This window comes from Andrographis paniculata, unplaced genomic scaffold, assembly GCF_009805555.1.
Source record: "Andrographis paniculata isolate CXL003 unplaced genomic scaffold, ASM980555v1 Contig71END, whole genome shotgun sequence".
In the NCBI taxonomy this organism is placed as follows: domain Eukaryota; kingdom Viridiplantae; phylum Streptophyta; class Magnoliopsida; order Lamiales; family Acanthaceae; genus Andrographis; species Andrographis paniculata.
In genome coordinates, this window is record NW_026137608.1 from 3,821,553 (window position 1) to 3,848,680 (window position 27,128).

Sequence of the window (27,128 nt, forward strand, 5' to 3'; positions counted from 1 at the left end):
ATCCAATAGAGATTTGTATACATCAACACATGAAGAAATTTGCCAAATGCTCTACGCCATCACACGATTTCAATTTCGAATAAACAAAACTCAACATAAAAACGATAATTTTAAACAAATTAGGCAACCGAAATAGAGCAACCGATTATTAATAGAGCCAAAAACTAGAAAAATAGGATGTAAAAATTGACGTTGTCAAAGAGGATAAGCTGAGCAGCAACTACAATCCCGCAGATTCCGGCCAGAATGGTGACCGGTCCGGTCAGCAAACTCCATTTCCGGTAAATCATTTTTCTTTGCGGATCTGTTATATCCTATTGCTTCGCATTGTACCGTTTCTCTACATATACACATTTGGGATCTGAACCCGCCCCAACAAAACAAATTTAAACCCGACCTGCTCCAAAAGACCCGCCAATCTTGACATGCGGTTTCCAACCGGCAGCTCGGACCGCCGTTAAGTCTTTTATTATTATTATTATTATTATTATTATTATTATTATTATCTTTGTTCATCTTTTAAACTGCCGGTTTCCAAACAAACGGAGCCTAATTTATTCATTTTTTGAATTTTATTTTTTTAAACAGAGCCTAATTGACTCTGTTTATTTTACTCAGTTCATCCTCGTCTTGCATCTACCGTTTCTACAAAATATTTTGTGATGATTTTTGTTTTGATTGGGTCAACTTAAGATATTGTTCACTTAGGGCCAGTCGGATTTGTTTTTGACTTCTTCCAAAAGGTCGTGGACTAGTTAATGTAAGACTTAAAATATTGATTATATTTTAATTTATTTTTATATTCTTTTTTATTTATTTTTTTATATCTTAAATACTCAATCAACAGTCCTCCACTCAAATCAAAGATCAACATAGCATAGACCTTCTTTGTCTATAGATCAAACATAGCATAGACCTTCTTTGTCTATCTTGCATCATGTCTGACAAATTACAACTGTCGGGACCGACCGTCCAACCAACCAATGCCATGAGACTTTTGATGCAAGGCAGCCCTGCGCAACCAATGCCCAATAGCATCCAATCCAAATCGGGCTCTAATATCACTTGTTGAAATTTGATCAACTCAAGACTATTACGATATTATCCGTTTTGGACTGAGTCCGTACGAATTTATTTTTTGACTTTCTCCAAAAAATCTCGTGGAGTTCATGTGAAACATGTTAAATTTTTCTCATATTTTCTAATAGAAGACTTGAATTTGCACCCAACAATTTTTATTACGAAAAGTAAATAAAATTTTCTTGAATTTTGGGTCTTCGAGCATACACAATTACAAATGTATTAAATAGCCTGAGTTTACTTACGTGTTACGAGACACATTCTTTTTAAATATATTTAATAAAATCACACAATGGGTATTGCATACTGTAACCAAGTTTTTTTAGGGTGTGTTTGTTTGGAAGATTAAATTTTAAATTTACTATTCTATCTTATTTTTTTTCCACAAAAATATCAAATTAAACACTTATTTTTTATTTTTTATATTATACAAAAAATCAATTTTACATTCAAAACATCACATCAATACCTATTTATATCACATTATACAACTATTCAAATTCAAAATTTTTACTATTCAAATTCCAACTCAAAATCCAAACCTCCAAACAAACACACCCTTAAACTATCCTTACTTTTGGATCTCTATTATTATATCATTGTGTGCTTAGTTTTATAAAAGAAATATGATATCAAAATTAATGGCATCTAAACTTACATCATTGTATATGCTATTAGTATTTAGTTTATATGAATTGTCTTGTTTGTCTATGTTTGGTATATGCGAAAAAGGGTTGACTTTGTCCAGTAAGGGATACTTAGTGGCGTAGTTAAAAGCTGTTTTATCCGTATTTTCACTTTAATTATCTTAATTTCATATTTATCATTAAATATTAATTATTTTTTCACATATATTTTTATTTATTATTTTAATATATATTTATGGTATATTATGATTTTATGTTTTAAATTTCTAAGTAATTAAAATTATCAATTATTTTATATATATATTTTTTTAATTTATTAAATTAAGAAAAATAAAAATATTATTAATATATTATATCTATTTTATATTTAAAAAATAAATAGATAAAATTTACTAAAAGTTATAATAATAAATTATTTAATAATTAATATAATTAAAATCCATATACTAGAAATTTATATTTTTATATTTTATATTATTTTCGATAAATAATTTATTATACTTTTCCGTAAAAGTAAATTATTTTTTAAAAATAAAATAACTTAAAAAATTTTAAAAATAAATATATTAATAATATTTTTACAATTTTCAATAATAAACAACAAAAATCATTAAAATTCTAAATTCCAAATAATATAATTGAATATTTTTAAATAAATGCCATCCATTGTCATTTTATCTGTAAAGAGTTAATAACAAATCGTTGTTTTATCAAATATGTCAATACAAATAACTAATTTAATTAGTTAGTTAAAAACTAACCGTGAATCGAATCAATTAACAGATAAAAACTACCCACCTATTATGTAAAGTTCGTACGTATAAACATCTAATACAAAACCGCTATTTTATCAGATATTTTAGCTCAAACAACTAATATATTAAGTTAGGCAAACCAACTAACTGAATAATTGTCAAACATCCTAAAACTTGAACCTGGCCTATTAGTTTGTAATAAAAAGATTATAAAATCAAAGTCTGGCTTATTTATAAATTTGTGTAACCTATTTATACTGACATAAATTATGTATGTGGAGATAAAAGGGATAGAGTCTGATCTGATACTTTCGCTTAATTATTTCAATTCAAAACTTTTATTTATTCAAATTTCAATTAAAAAATTCAAACTATCAAACAAACTAAAAAAAAAAAAAAAAAAAAAAAAAAAAACTCACCACCCGGTTAAGCATACAACGATTTCCTGAGAAGCACTCTCGAACTGAAGAATGCTCATCCACGTCGAAACCATCTCAGAAAGACGATTCACTGAAATCATAAGGTCACGCAATGTAGGAGAGTTTGCAAGCAAACACCTTGCAAGAAGCATATCTGCTTCATCTCCCTTAAAATCATCAATAAGGACACGTTCTAAGTTCTGAAAAAATCCATCGCGTTTACAATTCAGAAAGACTTGATCACCATTGCCCACCTCCGCATCTTCTCTTTGTGCCGGTCTCTGACAAAAAAGAAGAAAGAAAAAAACAGTCGAGCCTAGAACCGAAAGAAGCTAAATATCACAGTGTGTTAGGTGTAGCTTTTTACCTCAATAAGAACATGCAATCTGGAGATATTCGGACATTGGCTAATGAGCTGCATCAGCACTCGAACATGCTCTGTCACTGGCCACATACATATCTCCAAAACCACCAACTTAGGTAAAAACAATAGTCCTTGAAGATTTCGAAACATGGCAAGATGCTGAACCAAACAAAGAAAGAAATCGTAACTAAATCTTGTAATAATTAGCTCCTCTCTTGCAAATGATTGTCTACAAGTGGCAAGGTGGTTAATTAACCAACTTTACCTCGACGAGCCATGCTTTCAGTGGATGAAAACCGCTGCATAAAAGCTTCTTTGTGACTTTAATCACTGCTCGACTCAAATCATTGAGCGTTTGAGCATGCACATAAGAATTATTGCCGTTGATAACCAACTGAACGGCCGTAGAAGGCACGACCAACTCCTTTCTTTCTGAGTTACTGTGTATATACGTAAATGCAGCAAGGTTGGGAACATTCTGAAGCACAACCGAGCATTTATCCATCTCAAGGCAATCGCACATTATGAGTTCTGTTAATCCAGTTGAAGAAACAGAGATAACTCCGGTAAAGATAATATTGCAGAAGATCATAGACAGCTTTATCAGTGCAGGAAAGGTTGACGATAGCTGATCCATAAATGACGCGGGAATGTCAGCAAATTTCACGTTTAACTTCCTGAGGTTGGGGAGTTTGGATTTGTCAGGCCAAGTCAGCACAAGATCCATTACTGCCACTTCTAAGTTAACAAGATGTTCGCATGAAAATATGGACTTGGGAAGCATACGAATTTCGTCTTTAGTCATGATTCCATAAAGGACAAGAGTTCTGGAATGATGCCCCGCGGCAAATCCAATCCACTCATTCCTAATAGGGATGCGACAACGCTGGATGGGCCAAAGACGGATTTCAAAGATTTTAACGTGTGAGTCGTCGTGGCGAGCAAGTGTGTTATTGATGAACTCTTCATAACAATCCTTCATCCTCTGTGTTTCACTAGAATAGTCGAAAATGAGGATAGGAACTGAAAGCCATGCTTGCCTCAAAGATTTGGACATTAATCCCACTTTTGCCGCATCTGTTGTAGGGAGTAGAGACATTATATTCCTCTGCATTTCTGGGAGCAGCGTCCCCAGTGTATTATCAGCTTCTACGATTAAATTTTCATTTGATGAAGAGTCATTGTCACAGTCAACTCCCTCTTGATTCGGATTTGTAGTTCCAGCCATTGGTTTCTAGAAATGACAAAAGCCCATTCAGTATCAGAGAAAGCAAAATTATCGCTTAATAGTATCCCTAAACAAATTAAATTAGTCAGATGATCACTCTCTAAACAATTAATAATGTTCCAAACCAGCATATGAAGTGCCAGTGCATTTAGGAAGTACCAATCAATCAACAAATGAATCACATAATAAAACTTTGAACTTAGAGTAAGCTTGCAATACAAAGAACATGTGTATGTGTGTGCATGCACTCCTGAAAGAAATGACAGATCGATATGATACAGAAAGGGTCCCCACAAACCCCGGCCAGAACAGTTTAACTTCAGCTAGCTACGACAGCTTTAAGATATGTGATATTGCCAACAACATGATCAGTTCAACAACTTAAAAACAATGTTAAATTTAAAACAATAGTGATTGACTTAATATGACAAAAGAGAAGGTGCTGGAATGTGCTAAAAACTTAATATTCATTAATTGTTCCTTGTGTACATCATAATATTTGTCTTGGATGCAAACACATTTTGCTCGATCTCATTTAAAAGGTATAAATTTTGTTCCCAAAGTTTCAAAATCTAAGGGCACTCTTGTACAATACAATGGAAAAGTCCACTATCTATGTCTATGCGAGCAACTGCCACAATCAAATCAACCTTCTCATTTACCATTACTGGCATTTCTCTTTGACTGTTAGTGAACACAGGTAGCTAAGCTAGTTTTGTTTATTGACAATAATTTAAACCCTTGAAGACATTTATTTCAGCTATCAGTCCTATCACACAAAAATGATAGATTACAAATCCACATATAATAAAGGATCAAATGTTAACCTTGAACAAAATGTGTCCAACTAATGAGAAATTAAAACCTAGCTAAAGTAGTCATTCCATTTGGTTTGCACAACAAGAAGAATATCTTGAGGTTCTACAATACTCAAGACTAATAATAAATAGTAGTAATACATTAACATCATTGGATAGTAGCTAAGAGGTTTAGGAAAGCCACTGGAATCCCCTAAAATGAGTAAATTTCATTTCAAATGCCACCTTCTTCCTTCCCTTTCGGATATTTGTTCGTTACAATATAAAAAGATTAGAATATCAAGGGTCTCTACAGAAACGGACTTGAAACCAAGCAACATCAATTCAATTCAGCATGGATCGATTAAAGAAAACAAAACAAAAGATCAACGATGCAGGCAGGCGTACGTTTGTAGTAATTAACAGGTTTCAATGCAGCCAAACTAAACGGGATACAAACGTCCTAGCCAGCGTGCGTGCGTGCGAATTCTCACTCTGTAAAAGAGACAATCTAGAGAAAGAAATCCATACCATACCATACCATACCATACCAAGCATACCCCAGTAAAGACGATCAATTGTAGTGGATGCCGCCGCTAAATCCTTCCGTTCCGTTGTCGCCTGAGTTCATTCTGCCGCGCAATTTCAGTTCCAGGTTAAGATTTGGGTTGGTTGGGAGTTGCAATTTTGAATGGAGGGCCAATTGCTATTCTTCCCCCTTTGGAGGGAATTTTCTTTAACCGTGAGCCTAGCTTTTTTTATTTTTCTTTATACAAATATTTTTATTTCACGATCACATAATTATTTTAAATTAAAAGGCAAATAAAATTATTTTTGTATTATTTTTAAGTATCTACTACAATTAAAATACTATTATTATTTTTAAAATTTTGTATCAAAATTGAATATATATTTTTAAAATGTATATATATATTTTTCAAAATTTAATGTATATTTGTACTATTATATTGGTTCTTGTTTGAATATTACGGAAAAATAGAAATTGCATATTAATAATAATGAAAAAAAAGTTTCAATGTGCATATATCCACGCATATATATGAGCCTCAAATGACAATATATAAAAATATGTTAATGCTCATCTCAAACTCAAGGGATAAAGTAGAAATCAATTTGAGTTTGTTCAACAATGTGGAGAACCGGCCTAGGGAGAGAGATTTGGTGAAGATATCAGTAGTTTGATCATCGGAAGAGACAAGAGATAGATGAACAGTACTTGCACGAACATGCTGACGAACAAAGTGGCGGTCAACTCAATATGTTTAGTGCGCTCGTGAAACACATCATTATGAGAGATCTGGATTGCGTTCGTGTTGTTACAATGGAGGAAAGTGGAAGAAGGCTGAGGAACCCCGAGATCAGAAAGAAGCCGATGAAGTCAAATGAGTTCTGAAGTCGAATCCGCAATAACACGATATTCAGACTCTGTAATGAAGTGAAAAATGAGAGTTTGTTTCTTGTTGTGCCAAGAAACAAGGGAGCTCCCAAGAAAAAAACAATAACCTATGATGGAGCGACGATCAATCGGATCACCTGCCCAATCAGTATTAGAGAAACCAGCAAGAACAAATGGAGAGTCAACATAAAAGTGAAAGACCATATAGGAGTGTTCCCTTGACATAACGAAGGATGTGCAACATAGCAGCATAGTGAACTCTCCGGAGATTAGTCATGAATTGAGCAGCAACATGAACCACATGAGCTATGTCAGGGCGAGTGACCGTTAGATTAGGAATCCCACAAACACCGATAGCGGGACGGATTCTCTAGTGAAGTGTCGTCGAAAGAAGCAAGTTGGAAGTTCTCCTCGAGAGGGGTCGATGCAATCTGGCTATCAGTCAGACCTAAACGAGATATGAGCTCAGATGCATATTTCGTCTTAGATAGATATATGTCATCTGGAGTGTCAAAGATCTCAAGTCCAATAAAGTAGCGGAGCTGACCAAGACTTTTTATGTCGAAGTGTCGATAGAGGTAGGTCTGTAGATCGGATATACTAAAAGTACCGTTGCCGGTAATAACCATGTCATCCGCATAAAACAAGACAATGATGATCCCCGCAGGAGAACGACGAATAAGGAGAGTAGAGTCATAAGGAGATGCAAAAAAATCATACTGAATGAGCGCAACACTAAACTTGGTGAACTAAGCTCAGGGCACCTGCTTCAGTCCATAAAGGGCACGTTGCAACTTAAATACATACCTTTCCTGAAAAATATAACCACGTGGAGGAGTCATGTAGACTTCCTCAGACAAATCTCCATGAAGAAATGCATTCTTCACATCCAACTATAATAGTTGCCAACGTCGAACAATGGCAACTGTAAGGAGACAATGGACAAATGTCAAGTGAGCAACTAGAGTAAATGTCTCATCATAATCAATATCATACTCCTGCGAGAAACCTCTGGATACAAGGCTCATCTTGTAGCACTCAACAGAACCATCAGAGTGAGTTTTGATTTTGCACACCCACTTGCAGCTAATAGGTTTCTTGCCAGGAGGGAGATCGACGATATCCCACGTGCCGATCTTCTCAAGAGCCTGCAATTCCTCAGACAGAGCGTCGCACCACAAGGGATCAAAGTTCGCCTTACAAAAGGTCCTGGGTTCATGGTGAGATAAAATAACAAAAAAGCAATGATAATCGAGTAGATATGAGATAGGGCGACTTACACGGATTGGTCGCCGATCAGTGGCAGCAGGAACTGGAACTTCTGGAGGATTGGACACCGGCTCCGGAGGCGCATGTGGATCAGCTGGTGGGGAAGGATCAACATCAGACAGACCAGTAGGAACAAACAGGGGTTCGAGACCTGCGGGAGAAGAAGATGAATCCAGAACAAAGAACGGGAACTCCGACTCAAATGAAATGGAAAATTTAGACTCAGAGGAAACTAACTTATGCTCCCAAAAAGTAACATCCTGAGAGATACGTAGACGATTCGACATAGGATCCTAACATCTATAACCTTTATGTTCTATCTCATACCCAAGAAAACAACACAAACAGGGTTCGTGGTTCTAATTTATTTCATTCATGATGAGAAAGATGAACAAAGCTGACAGAACCAAAAGGATGAACATGAGAGTAATCACGTAACTAGCGGAGGAGCCTCTCAAAAGGTGTGGTATCTTGAAATATAAAGGAGGGTAAGCGGTTAATATTATAAACAGTAGTAAGAGCAGCCTCACTCCAAAACCTATTTGGACATCTAGCATATAACAACATGGCTCAAACTGTGTCTAAAATATAACGATGCTTGCGCTCTGCCTTACCATTTTGCTGAGATGTGTAAGGACAAGATTGTTGGACAAGAGTACCCTGGATGGACAGAAAACTAAGAATGATAAAATCATTATATTCGAGGACATTGTCAGTGCGAAGAGTCTGAATAGGACACGAGGGCTGCGAATGCAGAGTAAATGGAGGCAAGTTCAGACCGCTTATGCATAAAGTAAATCTAAGTAAAGCGAGAGTAATCATCAATAAAAACACACAAAGTAACAAAACCAAGTAAGAGTAGCAATAAGAGAGGCCCCCAAATGTCAGAATGTACTAACGAAAAAGATTTATCAGCAATAGACAAGTTCAAAAAATATAAAGCTAGTTGTTTTCTAAGTTTACAATGCAAACAATCAAAAGACTCAAAACAAATTGAACCTAAAACACCTGTATTTGAAAGAGACTTGAGTTTAGATAGAGAGACATGACCAAGTCTGTGGTGCTAGTGATAGGAAGAAGAAAGAGAAACTGCAGCGGAAAAAGATAGTGTCTAGCGAGGGTGAAGGTGGTCAAGCTCAAATAGGTGTCTGTCATGCGACCCGTCCACGTGTCCTGAACCTGCACACCAGAAGAATAGAAAATTATAGTACGATTCTGCTCAACCAACTGACCGATAAAAGTAAGGTTTAAGGCTAATTTGGAAATGACCTAAACATCATCGATGTGGGGGGACAATATAAGGTCAGTATAAGTAATGCGCATGGAGGTGTCATCAACGGTAAGTATATGAGGGGACGATGTGACGGGTTTGGAGGAATGTAAAAGACGAGGGTCAGGTGTCATGTGGTTACAACAGACAGAATCAATATACCATGTGTTGTTACCTGATGTCAAGGCTAAGGAATGATGGATTGATAAAACTTGAGTAAGCATGTAACAGAGGTCCTCAAGAGTGGGAGACGGCTAAGGCGACTGTGATACGTTAGTGGTAACAACAATGGCAGAGAAAGAGCCGGAAGAGGATTGACTAGCCTTGGGATTATTAGGACAATGTGAACGGATGTGGTCTTTCTGATGACAGTAGTGACACTCAACCTTAGGTTAGTGGATATAGAGATGATCAACATTCGGGCAACTGTGAAATTTATCAGATTGAAGTGGTTGGGCATCCTTGCGATTATCTCGGCGATATGGAGTAGAAAATGAAACTGCCAAAGCCGAATCAAGGGTAAGAGCCTAGATCATCTTGAGGCGGGTGTCCTCAAACAAAATATCCTTCATCGCTGTCTCCAAGGAAGACAAGGGATGACGATGAAGCAATGAAGCATGCACAGACTCTAGGGGTGAGCAAAATGTCCGAAATTCAGATATCGGTTGCAAACCAAACCAAAATCTAAAATTTGATTCGGATTTTCGGATCGGTTCTGATCACAAATTTTAGAAATTTTGAATTTTTGGATCGAATCGAATTGGTGTACTAAAAATCTGATCCAATTCGAAATCCGAATGATAATTTATTAATATTTTATATTATATATTTAATATTTTATCATAAATATAAAAATAAAATTACTTATACATATTAATATACTTTATTATTATTTTATTATGTATATTTATTATTTTAATAGGAATTTTAAAATAAAATAAAATATGAAATATAATTATATAATATTACGTATTAATAAATGATACCAAAGTCCAAACCAAATACCCAACTCTGTAATTCATGCCGATTAGAGAGTAGAGACGATCCCTAGCTTTCCTCTCGTCGAGTCGTCGAGGCGTTCTCCCAACCCCGTCGTGACCGCCATCATCATTCGGTCGTTCCTATCTCCTCCTTGCTCGTTTCCATCGCCCATGCGTCGCCATCGTTCCTACCTCTATTTCTCTCCATTGTTCGAAAGTATTGATTCCCACTGTTGATTCGGTTTGGTTCGGTCACAGTTGTTGCTTTCGTTCAGTTCGATCACTTCGGTGGGCTTTTTTTACTTCTGGTGAGTTTAAATTATTGTTTTTTTTATGATTATTTCGGTTGTTTGTTTAATTTCTTATATTGATTTATTATTTGTTTATTATTACTCCTGTACTCCTAAGTTATTTTGTGTTTTGGTTTTTTTAGTATTGAAATTTGTAAACATGTTGAAATATAAAATACTTTTGTAGATATGTTGTTTATTGTTTAATATGTAAGTTTGATTTTTTATGTAGATTTTTTTTTTAAAAAAAATTATATTGATTCTTATTATTTATCTTAAAATATTGCCATATGCTGTTAATATGTTGAATAAATTTTTTTATTGTTGATTTTTTAGTATAAATTAGAAGCTTTCTATGTTGTAAGGTAAGTATTTATTTATTTATTTGTATTCAAATATTTTATTTGCAATAAAGGAATTATTAACTCACTTTCTCCTTTTTATATTATTTTTCTTGAAGATGTCGAATAACATTGAAATATTTGAAGATACATCTGAAAGCACTCGTGGACCTGGATTATATGTTGAGAATACTACGCATGATGACGATGGAGGTGGTAGAAGTTCTCAACCTACTCAATCCTAATGTAAAAAGAGAAAACTATGCAAAAAAGATCACATGTTTGGGATCATTTTTAGCATTTTATAGATAATGATATGTAAGACAAAGCTAAGTGTGTGCGTTATGGGAGAATATTTGGTGGTGATTCTAAAAATTAGACTACTACACTTAATGCTATTTGAATGCAAAAAAGTCGGAAACATAGATCTTAAGCAATCACAATTGATTTTGCCATCTAGACAAAGTTCATATCTTAGTGCTTGGAGTTTTGATTAAAAAGAAGTTAGGAATGTCTTAGCTCATATGATTATTGTTGATGACTTACCTTTTAAATTTGTTGAAAGAGAGGGATTTCAATACTTTATGTCTAAGGCTTGTCTTAAGTTTAAGATTCCATCTAGATGGACAACTTCACGTGATTGCTTTAAGTTGTATACTTTCCATGCTTTTCTAACTTCAATTCAATTTATATATATCTATCTTCCTATTATAGGTTATTAAAATTTTTATCGACATCATTATTATTGTCCATCTTGTAGGTTTTCTTCTCTTCAATTCGGAAATAATTGATTAAATGGTTAATGAATTTTTTAATTTAGTTTTGAAATGAATGATCATTGTAGTGTGACTATGAATGGGTGAATTGTCTTGGTGTTTTGTTGCGTTAACATATTTATTTTTCTTAGTTTGTTTGTTGAAATTTAAACTTGGTTTGCTTGGTGCATAACTTGCATTAATAGACTTATTTGTGCTTACTTTGTTTGTTGAAATTTGCGTTAATTTGTTTGTTGAATTATAAGATTTATTTAATTATTTGTGCTTAGTTTCTTTGTTGATATATCTTTGTAGTTTATTTGATGCATTATGATGTTTATTTGTGTCGTTTTATATATTATGATTGTGTTTTTTTAAAATATTATTTCAAAAAATAGAGTTTTTTTTTTTATATTTCGATTTGGTTCGAATTTTTTCATCCGGATTTTGAAGTTTAGATTTTTTTCGAATTTTTCAGATTGGTTCGGATTTTTTAATTCGGATTTCAGATTTTTCGGTTAATTCGGTTCGGTTCGAATACCTTTTTCAAAAATTTTGGATTTTTGGATCGGTTCGGATTTGACGAAATTTGAACCGAAAATCCAAATGCTCACCCCTAACATACTCATATTCTGGACCAAACTTCATCAAGAGCTGAATCAACCGAAAGTGCTCAATCTATATGTCTGCCCCATCATTGCGATCCCACATAGACTGCATAGTATAAAGGAACTCATTCATATCCTGGCGCGAGTCATGTGTTAGTGCATTCAATGACCCGATAAGCCGATGATAATGCATGCTTCCAATGGCCTGATATCGATGTTGCAAATAATCCCAAGCTTTCTTGGCAGTGTCCAATGAAGTTGAATCTGAATGGACTTGGAAGAGGTATTCGGAATCCAAGTAAGAATAATGTGATTCTTACTATCCCACTCATCCAACGCATTTCGATAATTCGTGAACTCCTTATTCCTGAGTGGCGACGTAGAAGTGACAACATGAGCAATCAGTGCAGAAAAGTCGCCAGTAATATAGCGCCATAATCTTTTACTAATCAAAAAGCTCTTCATGGATTCAGCCCATAAATCATAATTATCACCAGTAACAAGAACAGTAATTCCGGAAACGTCTACACGATCCATATTAAGAGACATACTATGAAGCGAGAAGATCAGAAATAATATAGAGCACGCAAAAGAATCGTGCAGAAAATTAGACTAGGCAAGCCAACCCAGTAACAGTCTCGAATTAAATTAAATCAGATGGCAAAATCGACCATACCAGGACGTCGGGGATCGAAGCAGGAGGCGGTGGCCGGAAGCCACCAGGCGCGCCGTCACGTGCGGGGGGAAGAGACGACAGCGTAAAGGCCTCTGACGCTGATTTGCATCGCCGGCGCATGGAGGTGCGACGCGCCGGTGATGGCGACCAAATTTCAGGAGCCGGCCGGTCTCGAGGAGGCGAAGGCGGTGGTGCCGGCGATGTGGCATTTGACAATGAAAACGAGATGACGACACATTGAGCAAAAAAAAAAAAAAAAACTAAATTGGCTCTAATATCATGTTTGAATATTTGTTGAAAAATAGAAATTTTATATTAATAAATAAAAAAAAGTTCCAATGTGCACACATAGACACCATATATAAAAAAATTAAGTCAACAGTTCTAGTTTTCTTTTTGGTTGAGTGTACAATTTAATTGATTATTAAATTAATCGATTTTTAGTGGAGAAATAAGTGTTTGTTTTGTGTTTTGGTTTAAAAAAAAAAAGAATTTGATGAGTTATAGGGAATTTTACTTTTCAATATAATTATACATGGATAATAAATAAATTATGCTATTCACCAAAAAATTTTCATGTATAATTGTATTGAAATGTAAAATTAATTTTTAATGTAATATAAAAAACAAAAAAATAGTTATGTAATTGGATATTTGTAAGAGGAAAAATTTTGGTGAATAATCTTCTAAAAGAATATATCCGATAAACTTTTATATTTGAACTAAAATTAATACATTTTAATTATATTAGAATTACTATTTTTTTTTCCATTTTAACTATATCAACTATTATAAATTTAATTTTATTTTTTTAAAAAAAAATATAACAAAAAAAATAAAATTTTAGAGCAAAACATAAAGGTATACCGTGTAGAATTAAACACGACCGTGTGACAACATGACCATGTATAGTTATACATTGAATTATACACGACCTTGTGACAACATGGTCGTATTGTTTCCAAATCCGCTACCATGTCAACTCTGTTACGTCCGCGTCAACAATTTTCATTAGTTTTCTTTAACAATTGGACCAAAATTGATTGAAATTATTTATAATGAGACTAAAATCGATGAATGTTCTACGTTTGGATCAAAACTGATCAATTTTGATTCTATTATAACCAAAATTGATTTTTTTCCCATGATGTATTATATTTTTTTAAAATAAAAATACCAAACAAATTTGGAGAGAGAACAAATATTTATTTTATTTGCTATCCATAAACTCCATAAAATATTGACTCAATCTACCTCCATGAGTACAATCATATTCACATTTCAAGAACTTATAATCTAACAATCTTGGATACAACCATCACGTGGTCTTTCTTATAAATGGTTCGACAAAGTTTTAAGTAAATAGGATACATGGTCTTTCTTATAAATGGTTCGACAAAGTTTTTAAGTAAATAGGATACACAAATGAAAGTTATTGATAATGAGTAACTCACTTAGCTTATTCACCATTTTATGCATGCATCTATCCATTCATTGTAGGCAACTAAGCTTGGAATAGCCGGCGACGATATGCGCCGAGTGCCCAAATGGGGAAGATGTTGCGATATGATGAATAGTTAAGAGTACAATTCTTCATGAACACGCCCGTTATATCCTATTCCACATTATTAAAATGGCTCGATTATGCATCCTGTTCTCGTGTATATGTTGATGAATAACGTTAAAAAATAATGTATGTCGACTGACCTGTTGAGGAAAGTCGCCATCTTCCATCTGGGAATTGATTAGAAGCTTCAATCCACGGTGTATGGGCAAAGGGTCAATCTCAGCCTGAATTTAATCGAAAAAAGAAAAAAAACAGAAGCATAAGCAATGCTTGTCTTCTTTAGAATAACATCGATCTAAAGATTCGCGAGCTAACCTGTCCAGCATCAATGAGGGACAACAAGGCCCATGAAGTTTGAACCAAATTCGACTTTTCACCTTCAAGATTAGTGTAGATCTACATACCAACAACCAAGAATACATATATATCGAAAAAACAATAATATTCCATTTTTTTTATTGTGGAGTAGCAATGTTTAATGCCAACCTTGTTTGAACTTGAAAGATAACTCTCACCCCATCCCCCGTCGGGTAATTGTTTTGACAGCAAAAATTCACATGCTTTTCGCAGCGCTATGGAATTATGGTAGTTCTTGCCGTAGCTAACCAAACCCTCCACAGCAAACCATGTCCCATAGGTATAACATATGCCCCAACAACCGTACCTGTGGATAATGGGATTTCGAGTCTCTGTTTCAAAATATATGTTCTTGTATAAGTTGGATCAATGGAGAATATTTACAAATACATACCAAGAACCATCGGGCTCCTGAGTGCTTTCGATGTAGCTTATGGCTCTTGATATGCAGCTTTTGATTTCCTTCCTTCTGTGCCCGGGGTGAAGCTTCTTGAAAAGAGCTAGAGCTTGTATTGCCGAGGAAGTGCATTCTACATAACTATTTGAAACACAAGGATGCGATGAATTGGTCGAGGGCCTCGAGGCTATCTTGTAAACAAATTTTTTAAGGAAAGAACTAATGCTGTAATCATAATTTTTCAGAAAATCTTTGTCATTTTAAACACACACAGATATATTTATGTCTTTAGTTGAATTTTAGGGCCCTTCATATCATTATTTGCACTTCTGTATGTCAACAATGTCGGAAGACATGGTAGAATCAAGAGATTCGTAGAAGGCACAGGTTGAAATGAGCTTACTCTCGTTCGATCAGAACATCTTCAAAGAATTCAGTTGGGTTGAATTTCTGTAAGCAGTATGAAATATATAAATCTCATTACTAACAATTATTTCTTAGAATTATGTAAACCATAAGATTCAGAATCTCCAGCTTTGCAAGAACAGAAATTACTTACCTCCAACCATTGTTGTGCTCGTTGAGGTTCCCATGCTGGAAATCCACCGCTTTCACTCTATAGCAACATCTCAAGAAAAAACGAAGAGTATGTCGGCTAGAAAGACTTGAAAACTATGTTTGAAAATCGACACATTGACAGAAGAAAAGATACTTAAGGAGTCTCAACCTGGAGTGACAAGATCACATTTACAGCATCATACAAGCGCTCAGTTTCCATTTTCACTCCCACGAGCTCCGGAGACATTTGGGAGAAGAGAAGAACAGCCTGTGAAGACAGAAAAATATAATGTCACACATGAAACTAATCTATCTATTTCTTTAACAGTCTCACATAGAAATCTGAAGTGTGAAAATTAAAATTACTTTGAGTCCTTCAGCTGTGCAATCTGAGACTTGCCAGCCGTGATCTTGCATGGAAAATGTCCAAGCTCCTTTAGAAATGTGGCGGTACATTTTACGAAAATCACCAGAGGGATTATCTCGAACCTTTTGATCACACACACTGTCAAATTAGTGCATGAAAACAACAAGTGGAGTTATTTGATCGGCAGTTAGTTTTACTGGATCAGATTCAACCTGTGAGGCTTTCACAAAATCATGGGCTTTCCTCAAAGTAGGTGAAAACTCCTCGGCAAGATTAGCTGATAAAATTGCTTGAACAGAAAATGCAGCATCCCACATTTGACAACCAAAACTCTGAAAATTTAGGATTTGACTTCAGCATTAATAAGAACATAAATATATATACATATGTGTATATAAAATATTGTATACACATATGTTCATTAATTTAGTAGGAGAGAAAGGAGAAAAGTACCTGCATTTTCATACCATCTTCAGCCACCCAAAGGTAATCTGGTATTCGAGCAAGATGTTGTTTATATGCTTCGGAATTAGGATCCTCCACCCAGCAAGCAGTCAGACACAAAACCTATAAAGGATAACATAAGACTCAGTAGCATCATTACCTGCCTTTACACCTTCATTAGTATGGTTTCTAAGTTAAGGCATATGAAATATTCTAAGGAAGAAATCAGCCAAATATTGGAAGTGCCTGTGGGCTAATTCCAATAATGTCTTGATTTTTTTTTTCAATAAAATAACTTTTGGCTGACAATTCACTGCTTAATACGATGAAACATTCCCAGTTAGCTATTAGATCAGAATTTTAAGTTCAACACTCACAATCAGCATCATTTAACTGAATTTAGACTTTATTTTGAAAACATTCCAACTATTATGTTAATAATTCTAACTTTTAGGTTTATTTTATTTTTAAGGAACTGGAAGCGGAAAACAAAAGCGTTCACAAATAGGGCCTAAGTGATTTAGTTTACAATTTGATAAAGTATAGATATACATGTGTGGGCATGCATATATATATATATATGAAGAAAGCATAGAATTTTAGTATGAACTTGTGTTACCTTCTCGACACATCCAATGCATAAATAACTGCTGTTCTCATCCTCATAATGAACATGTTCCATTGCAATTGCTAAGGCTTTCTCTCTCAATTTATTAAATGGCCATCGTTTGAGCACTGGCTCAACAAAATGATGAAGGAATCCCCAAAGCATATCTTGTATAAGAGGGTGGGAATAGTAAAGGTCTTCCTAAGAATCACAGCAACATACCATGTCAACAATTTTCAACATTTCTTTTCGAAATTTTCGAGCACTATGGATGAACAAACCTGTGCACAAGTGTTTCTTGCTATGTTCCAATTTATTTCATGATAGGGCTGTGTGTAAATTTCTTGCCTTAGGGATCGAATCAGTTCCGTGACAGGCCCAACAAAGCGCTTCCCGTATAAGTAAGACATTGGCATATAAACCAAGCGACAGTAACACAACATTTTCCCTGCATTTAAATTCAACAGCCTCAATAACTTGATCTAAATGAAATTATGAACATTTGATGATCACATTCAAATTCAAGATACTTAAGCAAAAACCTGGATGAATGGGGGAGAAGTTTGGAAGCAGCCAAAACTCCGGGGGCATCGGATTACAACCGTCCCACTCGTATACTCCCAACACCTGATGCAGTAAGAAAAACAAACAAGTTTCTAAAATGTTCTGTTACACTGCTTAAACGTATAAAGCACAAATAGGTTTTGTTGGAGTTAAAGACATTGTTCGTCCCACCGTGAGCCAAAACTTTCCCCATGACGGTATGCCCACAGCGCCACCATGGTCGAGTATCCATTTTCGACCTCTGGCCACTGCCTGATCTTCACCATCCTCAGGGCCTTCACCCAACAACCTTAAAGCTATATAGCTAAGAACAGAACCAAAAATCGTGCTGTGGCCAACTATATGTATACCCCAACCTCCATCTTCATTCTGTCCACAAAAACCAATCAATAATGAGACAATTATAGGTTAAAACTACTGAAAACATACCAACAAGTAGAACATAGATCAACTGCATCAGTTCATAAAACTTATTAGAAACAAGAGTTTGAACAGAACTTGATGATTGTAAATGTATCGAATAATCTCCTTCTGATGTGGTGGCGATAGAACCTCCTCTATTGCTCCAGTAACATATAAAGCCATAACCTGCACATTGCCAAATTCGATTCAAAACTTATCCAAGTGGAAGCTTTCAATCAATAGTACGTACACAACAACGCATAAATTGGATTAGAACAGTGGCATTGTTGGCATCTTCAACTTTCTACACCTTGAAACATCAAGAATGTGCAACAACAAGAAAATTCTCACGAACAAATTAACAAACAAAGTCATTCTTTATTTAAAGCCATAGATGTTGCAGAGCATTTTCACTACATCCATAAACCCCTACATTAAGAACATCTTCAAAAAACACATTATACGCACGAAATGGAGACGAAGAAATTTCTCAATAACAAACTACCAGAACCAATTTCTTCCAGACATTTTTAGAAAACCGCTAAAGTATCCGTCCACCGGAGACACTTAATCTAATCAGTCCAATAATCACAGACAATTAACTTCAAAGTAGAATTCCGCTTCAACAATGTTAGCCACATACCAAAGGAGGTAGAAAAAACAATGGACCAGCAGATTCCGCCGGCCAGTGGCCATCGTGGGCCTGAATGGTGGAGTAGTAACCGATGGCTCGCCGTAGTGTGGCCAACAACGCTTGCTCTGTAATTTGTTCAGTCTCTCTGACATTGACCGGCGCCGGAATAGGGCCACATGTATTTTCCTTCCTTAGCTAAGAATAGTATGAATACAATAATTATACTCATGCACCCAAAATAGTAGGACGTATTTTTTGGAATTATTTTGATATTCATTTTTTTCAAATATTTGAAATTTAAAAAAATAAATAAATATGAGATGTGATTATTAATAAAACTCCCTCCGCCGTCAGATTTAGTACAATCAAAATTTAATAACTTAACTATTATAATTTTTATTATGTTTGTTCAGTCAATAAATTTATTTGTTTGTTTGGGGGTTTGGATTTTGGATTGGGATTTGAATAGTAAAAATTTTGAATTTGAATAGTTGTATGATGTGATATAAATAGGTGTTGATGTGATGTTTTGAATATAAAATTATTTTTTAATATAATATAAAAAATGAAAAATAGGTGTTTGATTCGATGTTTTTGGGGGGAAAAAATTTGATGAATAGTGGAAATCCTCCAAAATCCTTCAAACAAACACACCCTTATAAAATTTTCTATTAATATTAATAAAAAATTTTGTTTATCATTTTTTTGTCCTTCTCAAAACAATTGTTCTTGTTTTCATAAATAATTATATCATCCTAAAACTACTCGCTTTTTACGCTAATACACTCACAAGGGCAAAAATGTCTTTTATCTATACTTTTTACCAACTATCAATATAATATCAATGTTACTTAAATCTCATGCCCAACCCAATTAAGACTATATTTATGGGACGGAGGGAGTATAAATATTCATGTATCTAAATAATACTTCATTCTGTTTCATAGCAAAATATATATTTTTTCATTTTAGTCCCTCTCATAAGAAAATATTCATTTTCTTTTTTAGTGATTGTATTATATATCTAATAAGTTATTTTATTTATGTTTATTTTATTCCTATTATATCCTAATATAATACTAATATTTTTAAAACTTCGTGCTGGATACTGGAATAGAGGGAATAGTACCTAGTATATCTAATTCTTTATTTCACGTAAGAAAAAAAATATATTAAACTAAAACGCTAAACAAATACATCTATTATTTTTTCATGTGAATAATGTTAAGGATTTGTTTGCTCAACTGCATTTATATCTGACACGAATTTCAATATACTCCCTCCGTTAATTCTATCGTGTTCTTTTTAAAAATGTATTAATAAATACAAAAATTTAGGATGATATAATTAGTAAATAATTAAAAATATATTAGTAAAATTAATTATCGTATAACTAAAATTAAGATAACTCATTAGTCTAATTAAATTTAAAAATATAAATTAAATTTTTTTAAATAAGATTAAAATGTATAATTCTTTTTTAAAAAAATGACAGAATAAATGGGACAGAGGGAGAAATATGGACATAATAAATGAACGGAGAGAGTATAAGATATTATAGTCAACATTCAAAATAAAATATTATTATTTTATACCATTCCACATATATTACATAAAAAATACCTCGAATTAAAATACTAAATAAATACACCCAAAATATTTATTAAAATTTTTAATAGATAAAAAATATATATAATTTTAAAAATTATATTTTAATAAAATATATACAACATTAATATTATTTTGTAAAAAAAAATAAAATACTACTGCTACTTTTTACAATTGACAGAAGGTTATGTTATAAAAAATAAAAAAATTTAAATATACATCAATATATGTGTTTATTGATAAGAAAATAAAAATAGGAAACTTTTAAGTGGCTATCACACAAATCAATATGTTATAAATTAATTAAGTTTGATTTAAATTTACAAAATAGATTTTGAATGAGTATATTTTACTTAAAAATACAAACATGTCAATAAAATGAGGCATACTAATTAAAAACGTTTCAATTATTTTGGGATGAATGAAATAAATGACATTTATTATTGTATTGAATTATGCAATATTGATCTGTATTAATACAATACAAATAAAATAATATATAACCTAATAAAAAATAATATAATGTCACATAATAGATGTTAAGGTAAACTGTTTTTTTTGTTCCGTAACTGGACCCCCTTATCATTTTAGTATCGTAAGTAGAGCCTGTCGCAAACTAGTCTCATAAGTGAAAAATTTTCGCTATTTTAGTCCTCCGGCGCCGGACATGCCCGCGTGGCTCGCCGGAGGTGACGTGTCCGCCAGGTAGCGACACATGGCGCTGAACTGGCGGACACGTGGATTTTTTATTTATTTTTTATTTTTTTAAAACTTATTTTTAATTTATTTTTAATTTTATTTATATATTTTTAATTTTTTAATTTGATTTAATTTAAAAAAAATAAAAAAATTTTGAAAAAAAAACATGAACTATATTCATACAATACACGTTACAAATATGAACTACGTAACACATATTTTGATACTATTTCTGTTCAATTTAAAAGTAAATATTTATTTCTGGCGCAAAATTTTAAAAATAACAATATTCTAATTTCAGTATATAGTTAAAAGCATTGTAAAAATACTTGGGGTGTAAAAGTAAAAAAGTGATGATAAAATAGAAATTTTGTAAAATAATGAGGTACTTTTGAAATGGTTATTTTTTTAATTTGACAACTAAAATAGAAATATGTATACTTTGTAAGTAGACGGAAGAAGTATAATTACATTATCTCCGTCCCAAAACAATAGTTTTTTTTTTTTTTTTCATTTTTTGTTCGTCTTAAAATAATAATCTTATTTTCATAAATAATCATATAAAAATAAAACTATCTCTATTTTTTTATTATTTATACATAAATATTATTACTTTTTATACAAATACACTTGTAAGAATATTTTAGTTTTTTAATACTATAATTTTTTACTATATATTTAATATTTACTTTCAATATTATACTATTCTTTTTTAAATTTCATGTCGAACTCAAATTTTCTCTTTACTTTTCTTTGGATATGATTTAACTTTTAAAATATATATTTTGTTTGCCAAAATATTATTTCTTCCGTTCCATTTTAAATAGTTCATTTGATTTGCGATACGATATTTAAGATAATAAAATTTAATTAATTAATTATAGTAAATTATAATATTATTTTATTATTTTTTATATGAATAATATTATTTTTAATTTTAAAACAATAATTAATATATAATCATAGACCGATTTATATGGGCTGGGGACTATTGATTTGTACATAATATCAACGGTTAACAATTTAAAATATAGTAAAACTTAAATAATATCATAAAATATCAAAACCGACTACATAGTTCTGTCCGTCTAATTTCGAAACCTAATTCCGTCACTGTATATAATTAAAATAAATTTTATACATGTGTTTAAATATTTAAATATGATATCTTAATAAAATAATATCATTTAGTAAAGAATAAAATTTAAATAATAAAAATAAATATAGGAATTTTAAAATGTAAATAAATATATTTTTTAATTGAGAAAATAGATAGAAATAAAAAAGTTTTAATGGATCACGATGTATAACTTTATATATTATTAAGTTAATTAAATTAATTTATATTTATTAAGTATATTTCACTTTAGTAAATTTTATCAAAAATGAAAATATACCAATTTAAGTGAGACCAAAAAAACAAAAAGAAAAGAATATATATTTTAAATAAAAGACATTAAAAGAATTAATAATAAAATTTTTCTTTTTTTTGTAAAAAATAAAAAAAAATAAAAAAATAAAAAAAAAATCAAAGTTGAGATTGACAAAACTAGCACGGGTCTTCCTTGTGAAATGTAGGCATGAAAGTGATCGGAATTAAAGAGGTGGGGTGGAATTAGGTGTGCCAATTATACTTCAAAATCATGTTCCCTGTTTGATTGTGCACGAAAATTAACAAAAAATATTATTCCCTCCGTCCCAATACAATAGTTTTATTTATTATTTTTGTCCGTCTCAAACAATAGTTTTATTTTTATAAATAATCATATCACTGGAAAACTACCTTTACTTTTTCATTATTATTACCCAATTGCCACTACTTTTCACACTAATACCCTCACAAGAGCAAAAAAATCTTTTATTCGTTTTTTTTACCCACTACCAATATAATATCAATATTCCTTAAATGTCGTGTCAAACACAACCAGACTATAGTTCTGGAATGAAATGAGTACTTTTTTAATACATAGTAAAATTTTCATTTGTCATTTTAAGTTGTTCAAATTAAAATTTCTGGTTTTGTTTAGAAAAATTAAATTTCACCTAAATATTTTAAAAGTACCTCTATTTTGTACTTATTTACATTATTTTTTAAAGGCAAAATGAATATTATACTCTCTCAATCCCAGTTAATTTGTCCGGAGTTTTAGATATTATATAAGTAGTAAGTAATTAAAAAGTATATTAGTAAAAATAATTATGATTAAGATTAAAATCAATAAATAGTTTAATTAAAATAAAAAAATTATAAGTTTTAAATTTTAAAATTAAATAAAATGTATAATTATATTTCTAAAAAAAAAATGACAAATACATGAGACAGATGAAAATAGAAAATAGCGTAAATTAAGTGGGACGAGGGAATATTAATTTATAATTTATTACACTACATGCGTATAAAATATCAATTCACCATAATTCATATGTAAAAATCAAATGAAAAGTTACTAATGAATAATTTGTTAGTATATCATTTGTTCCATAAAAAATATTTATTTATTATTTATTTGATTCATTTCAAAACAAATATTCATCTTTTTACTAATTATATTACATTAAAATTATTTTTATAATTTATAATATATTATATAAATATTATTATTTTTATCTTACACATTATTAATAGTATTTTTTTCTTTTACTTCTTAATTGTATTATATATAAATAAATATTATTATTTAAAAAATTACGTGACAAAAAAAGTATTTAATTTTGAGATGAAGATAGTATATTATAATAGTATAAAATATTATGTAGAAATATATTTTTTAAAACTAGTTAGAGAATGTATTTAATTGATAATGTAAATATTTTTTTTCGTACATAACAATTGATGTTTTTTTTTTATTTTAATTTGTTTCATAACATATGATATATTTCTATATTTGATAAATTTATTAATTTTAAATATAAATAAAAAAATATTAATCCAATAAATTAAATTCTTAACATGATTACTTAAATTATCTTTATTTCTATCTCTTTTTTCAATAAATAAATATTGTTATTTATATTTTAAATTCCAATTTTTTTTTTTTTTATAAAATTAGTTTATAGTAGTCATAAATAAATATATATTTTATTTATATATCATATAAAAAAATTATTTTGTACATTATAATATCTATAATATATATATTTTATTAAAATACTATCATCTTTAAAATATAAATATATTTCTAATATTTTTAGTCATATATATTAATCTGTATTTTAAAAATGCTATTCATATAAGAAATAATAAAATTATATTTTTAACCTACTATCATTAATTTATTAAATATAATTATCTTAAATAATGTATCACTACCAAGCGTGTTTGGGGACGGAAGAGAGTGTTATGCAATAATAACAACAAAAATTATTATTATAGATTAAAATAAGAATAATATTTAAATAGATAAAAAAAAATTGCTATTTATAGTATAGAAACAAAATTTTGACAAATATATATAAATAAAAAGTAAGCACAAATTTATCGAACGAAAACATACTAAATTAAAATTAACTATTAAAATAAAAGATAATTCTATTTTATTTCATCTCAATTAATAAATTTAATTAAATTTTAAACATTTGTTTTATTAAATTTTAAAACAAAAAATATTAAATAAAAAGAATAATTTATTTTTAAAATGAATTATTTGATTTATTACACATTTTCAATGTGTTTTTGTTAGAACATATTTATTGCATATAATAATATTTATTTGTATTGAAACTAGTTTGAAAACAAACCAAATAAACCCTTATTTATCATTGCATACTTTCGGATAGTGGCTGCGGGTCATGTAATAAATAAAAAAAAAAAAAAACTTTAAAATAAAAAAATGATATGTTTTTTAGTCCAGATTGAATTTGAATGTTTGTATTCTTTAAACTTTTAAAAAATTGAACAATAAAAATTAAATATTAATAAAAAAAGCAACAGACATCTTAAAATATTAAAAAAAATATAAAAAATGAAGAGAGCCTGAGTTTGTTTGCCCATTAATTTTTTTCCACACAATATATATACGTTAATCTGTCACAAAAATTAACATTTAATATAAAATATTATTTTTTATATTATAAATAAATTTTTTATACCTTAGTATAAAAAAAGCAAATCTAAAGAATAAACAAACAAACTCCTTTTTATTATTCTCTCCGTCCCACATAATTTGTCCCTATTTTCTATTTTCGTCCGTCCCATATAATTTGTCCATTTCTCTTTTGGAAATATAATTATACACTTTAATCTCATTTTAAATTTTATAATTTTTTAATCTTAATTAAATTATTTAGTTATCTTAATCTTAATCCACAATTATTTTTATTATAAGATAATTATTTTTACTAATACACTTCTTAAATACTTACTAATTATATTTTATCTAAATTTTCGTATCTACAGTAATAGGTCCATAATAGATGGGACGGAGGAAGTACTTTTTTTCAATCCCATTACCATACCATCATCAAAAGTTTATATATATACACTCAGTACGCATTTTCGAATTCGAATAGTGATTGCAGTTTATATATTATTAAAAAGAAAAAAAAAGAAAGTTTACGTATACCATCATATTATTTCTCACGTACTATTTTATTATTATTATTATTATTTATTTATTTTTATTTTTTTTATGACGTGAGTTATTATTTTATTATTATTATGGTACAACGTGCAGGTCTAGGTCTTCCATCCCAGATAGAATACGTAATAAGTAAAAGAGAGAAATTAATTAATTAATTAATTAATACTTAATAGAGGATTAATTAATTAATTAACTATTAAAGCAGAAAGATATAGGAATGTGTTTGTATTTAATTGTGTGATATTCTAATAGTAAATAATATTATTGTCATTCCGGATATTTATGCAATTTTGGATATACGAAAATTAGAAAACAAAAATAATTTAATATAAAAAGTAAAGTGTGTAAGAAAATAAAGTGATAATATTATAAAAAAAATTATTAAAAAGTTATAAGAAAAAAAGTAATAATTAAAAAAAATTAGTATATCGATAAAAATTATCGTGACATACTCAATTAATATGAAAATATCGGCCTCATAAAAAAATTGTTCGAATCCAATCAAATCAACGATCAATATAATCTAAGCACGGGACACGAACGTCGGCTTCGACAATCGAGTCCTCCCGAGCCCTCAAATAGTTCGGTCACATTTTTTTTTGTAAAATCATAAGACTTAAAATATACTTTCTCCGATTTGGATAAATTATCTATACTGTAATACAAAAATGTAAGTAGTGTATAATTAATAAATAATTGAAAAATATATTAGTAAAAATAATTATAAATTAAAATTTAAAATAACTAAACTATTTAATTAATATAAAAAAATTATAATTATATATTTTAAAATATTATTGAAATGCATAATTATATTTTTTTTAAAAAAATAAAATATGAGCAATATATATATATAGAAAGCAAGTGAAGATAAAAATTGATGCCTGAATGCGCATGAGGAGATCAGAACTCTGTTTGGACCGGTGCCGGTTCGCCGTGAAATTCTCCCTTAGGACTTCCACCTGCGCTCTTTCGCCGGCGGTGGCGCCCGCCGCCTCGAATTCCCAGCGCTGCCGCCCCACATGGCCGTTCCAGCTCCTCACCTCTCCTGCGCCGCCGCCGTCGGCAATCTTCAGCCTCCACATTAAGTAATATTACTTAATTACCCCTCCCTGAAGAAGAATTAGCTGTAAGAAAGAATGGGAAATTATTGCGTAGTGCTGCAGTGTGTGGCTATTTGTAGGAAAGAAACTTTGTCATTTATATATGCATATATATATATATATATATATACTAGAACACGCTCTTGCGCGGTATACCGCGCGACTATTCTATAATGTAATGTAGTGAAACATTATTTATTTGAAATATAAACTGTAAAACAAATATACAATCGAATTATTTGCGCTCAGGTCGGTTGGTCATCGGTCGGTTGGTCTGGTCGGTTGGTCAGGTGGGTTGGTTAGCTGTCGGATAGATAGGTCGGAAGGTCCTCGGTCGGTTGGTCT

At 31.0% G+C, this 27,128-nt stretch overlaps 2 protein-coding genes across 2 annotated transcripts; both read right to left on the reverse strand.

Moving 5' to 3' along the window:
• Positions 1-2,897: 2,897 nt before the first annotated feature.
• Positions 2,898-13,386, reverse strand: LOC127264823 (uncharacterized). The gene is made up of 5 exons (XM_051294369.1): positions 12,897-13,386; positions 8,985-9,155; positions 3,531-4,499; positions 3,269-3,424; positions 2,898-3,182 (listed from the first exon to the last, which is right to left on the reverse strand). Exons 1-5 carry the CDS (start codon positions 13,014-13,016, stop codon positions 2,898-2,900), a joined length of 1,701 nt encoding a protein of 566 aa, XP_051150326.1. The 5' UTR covers positions 13,017-13,386.
• A 695-nt stretch (positions 13,387-14,081) lies between these two features.
• On the reverse strand, positions 14,082-26,860 carry LOC127264905 (lupeol synthase-like). The gene is made up of 18 exons (XM_051294496.1): positions 26,565-26,860; positions 18,803-18,988; positions 18,256-18,345; positions 17,929-18,126; positions 17,736-17,820; positions 17,475-17,641; positions 17,206-17,394; positions 16,596-16,709; positions 16,355-16,474; positions 16,142-16,264; positions 15,945-16,043; positions 15,777-15,833; positions 15,621-15,667; positions 15,215-15,358; positions 14,950-15,127; positions 14,779-14,859; positions 14,604-14,687; positions 14,082-14,511 (listed from the first exon to the last, which is right to left on the reverse strand). Exons 1-18 carry the CDS (start codon positions 26,763-26,765, stop codon positions 14,401-14,403), a joined length of 2,274 nt encoding a protein of 757 aa, XP_051150453.1. The 5' UTR covers positions 26,766-26,860; the 3' UTR covers positions 14,082-14,400.
• Positions 26,861-27,128: the final 268 nt, after the last annotated feature.

Excerpts from the sequence above, each read along its gene's own strand:
- LOC127264823 (XM_051294369.1), bottom strand. The coding sequence starts at position 13,016 with ATGCGCCGGCGATGCAAATCAGCGTCAGAGGCCTTTACGCTGTCGTCT. Across the intron at positions 9,156-12,896 it reads CTTCGATCCCCGACGTCCTG|GTTCAGGACACGTGGACGGG; the intron begins GTATGGTCGATT and ends TCTGGTGTGCAG. Across the intron at positions 4,500-8,984 it reads CAAGTCTCTTTCAAATACAG|AAACCAATGGCTGGAACTAC; the intron begins GTGTTTTAGGTT and ends TGTCATTTCTAG.
- LOC127264905 (XM_051294496.1), bottom strand. The coding sequence starts at position 26,765 with ATGTGGAGGCTGAAGATTGCCGACGGCGGCGGCGCAGGAGAGGTGAGG. Across the intron at positions 18,127-18,255 it reads GATACATTTACAATCATCAA|AATGAAGATGGAGGTTGGGG; the intron begins GTTCTGTTCAAA and ends TTTTGTGGACAG. Across the intron at positions 16,265-16,354 it reads ATTTTGTGAAAGCCTCACAG|GTTCGAGATAATCCCTCTGG; the intron begins GTTGAATCTGAT and ends TGTGATCAAAAG.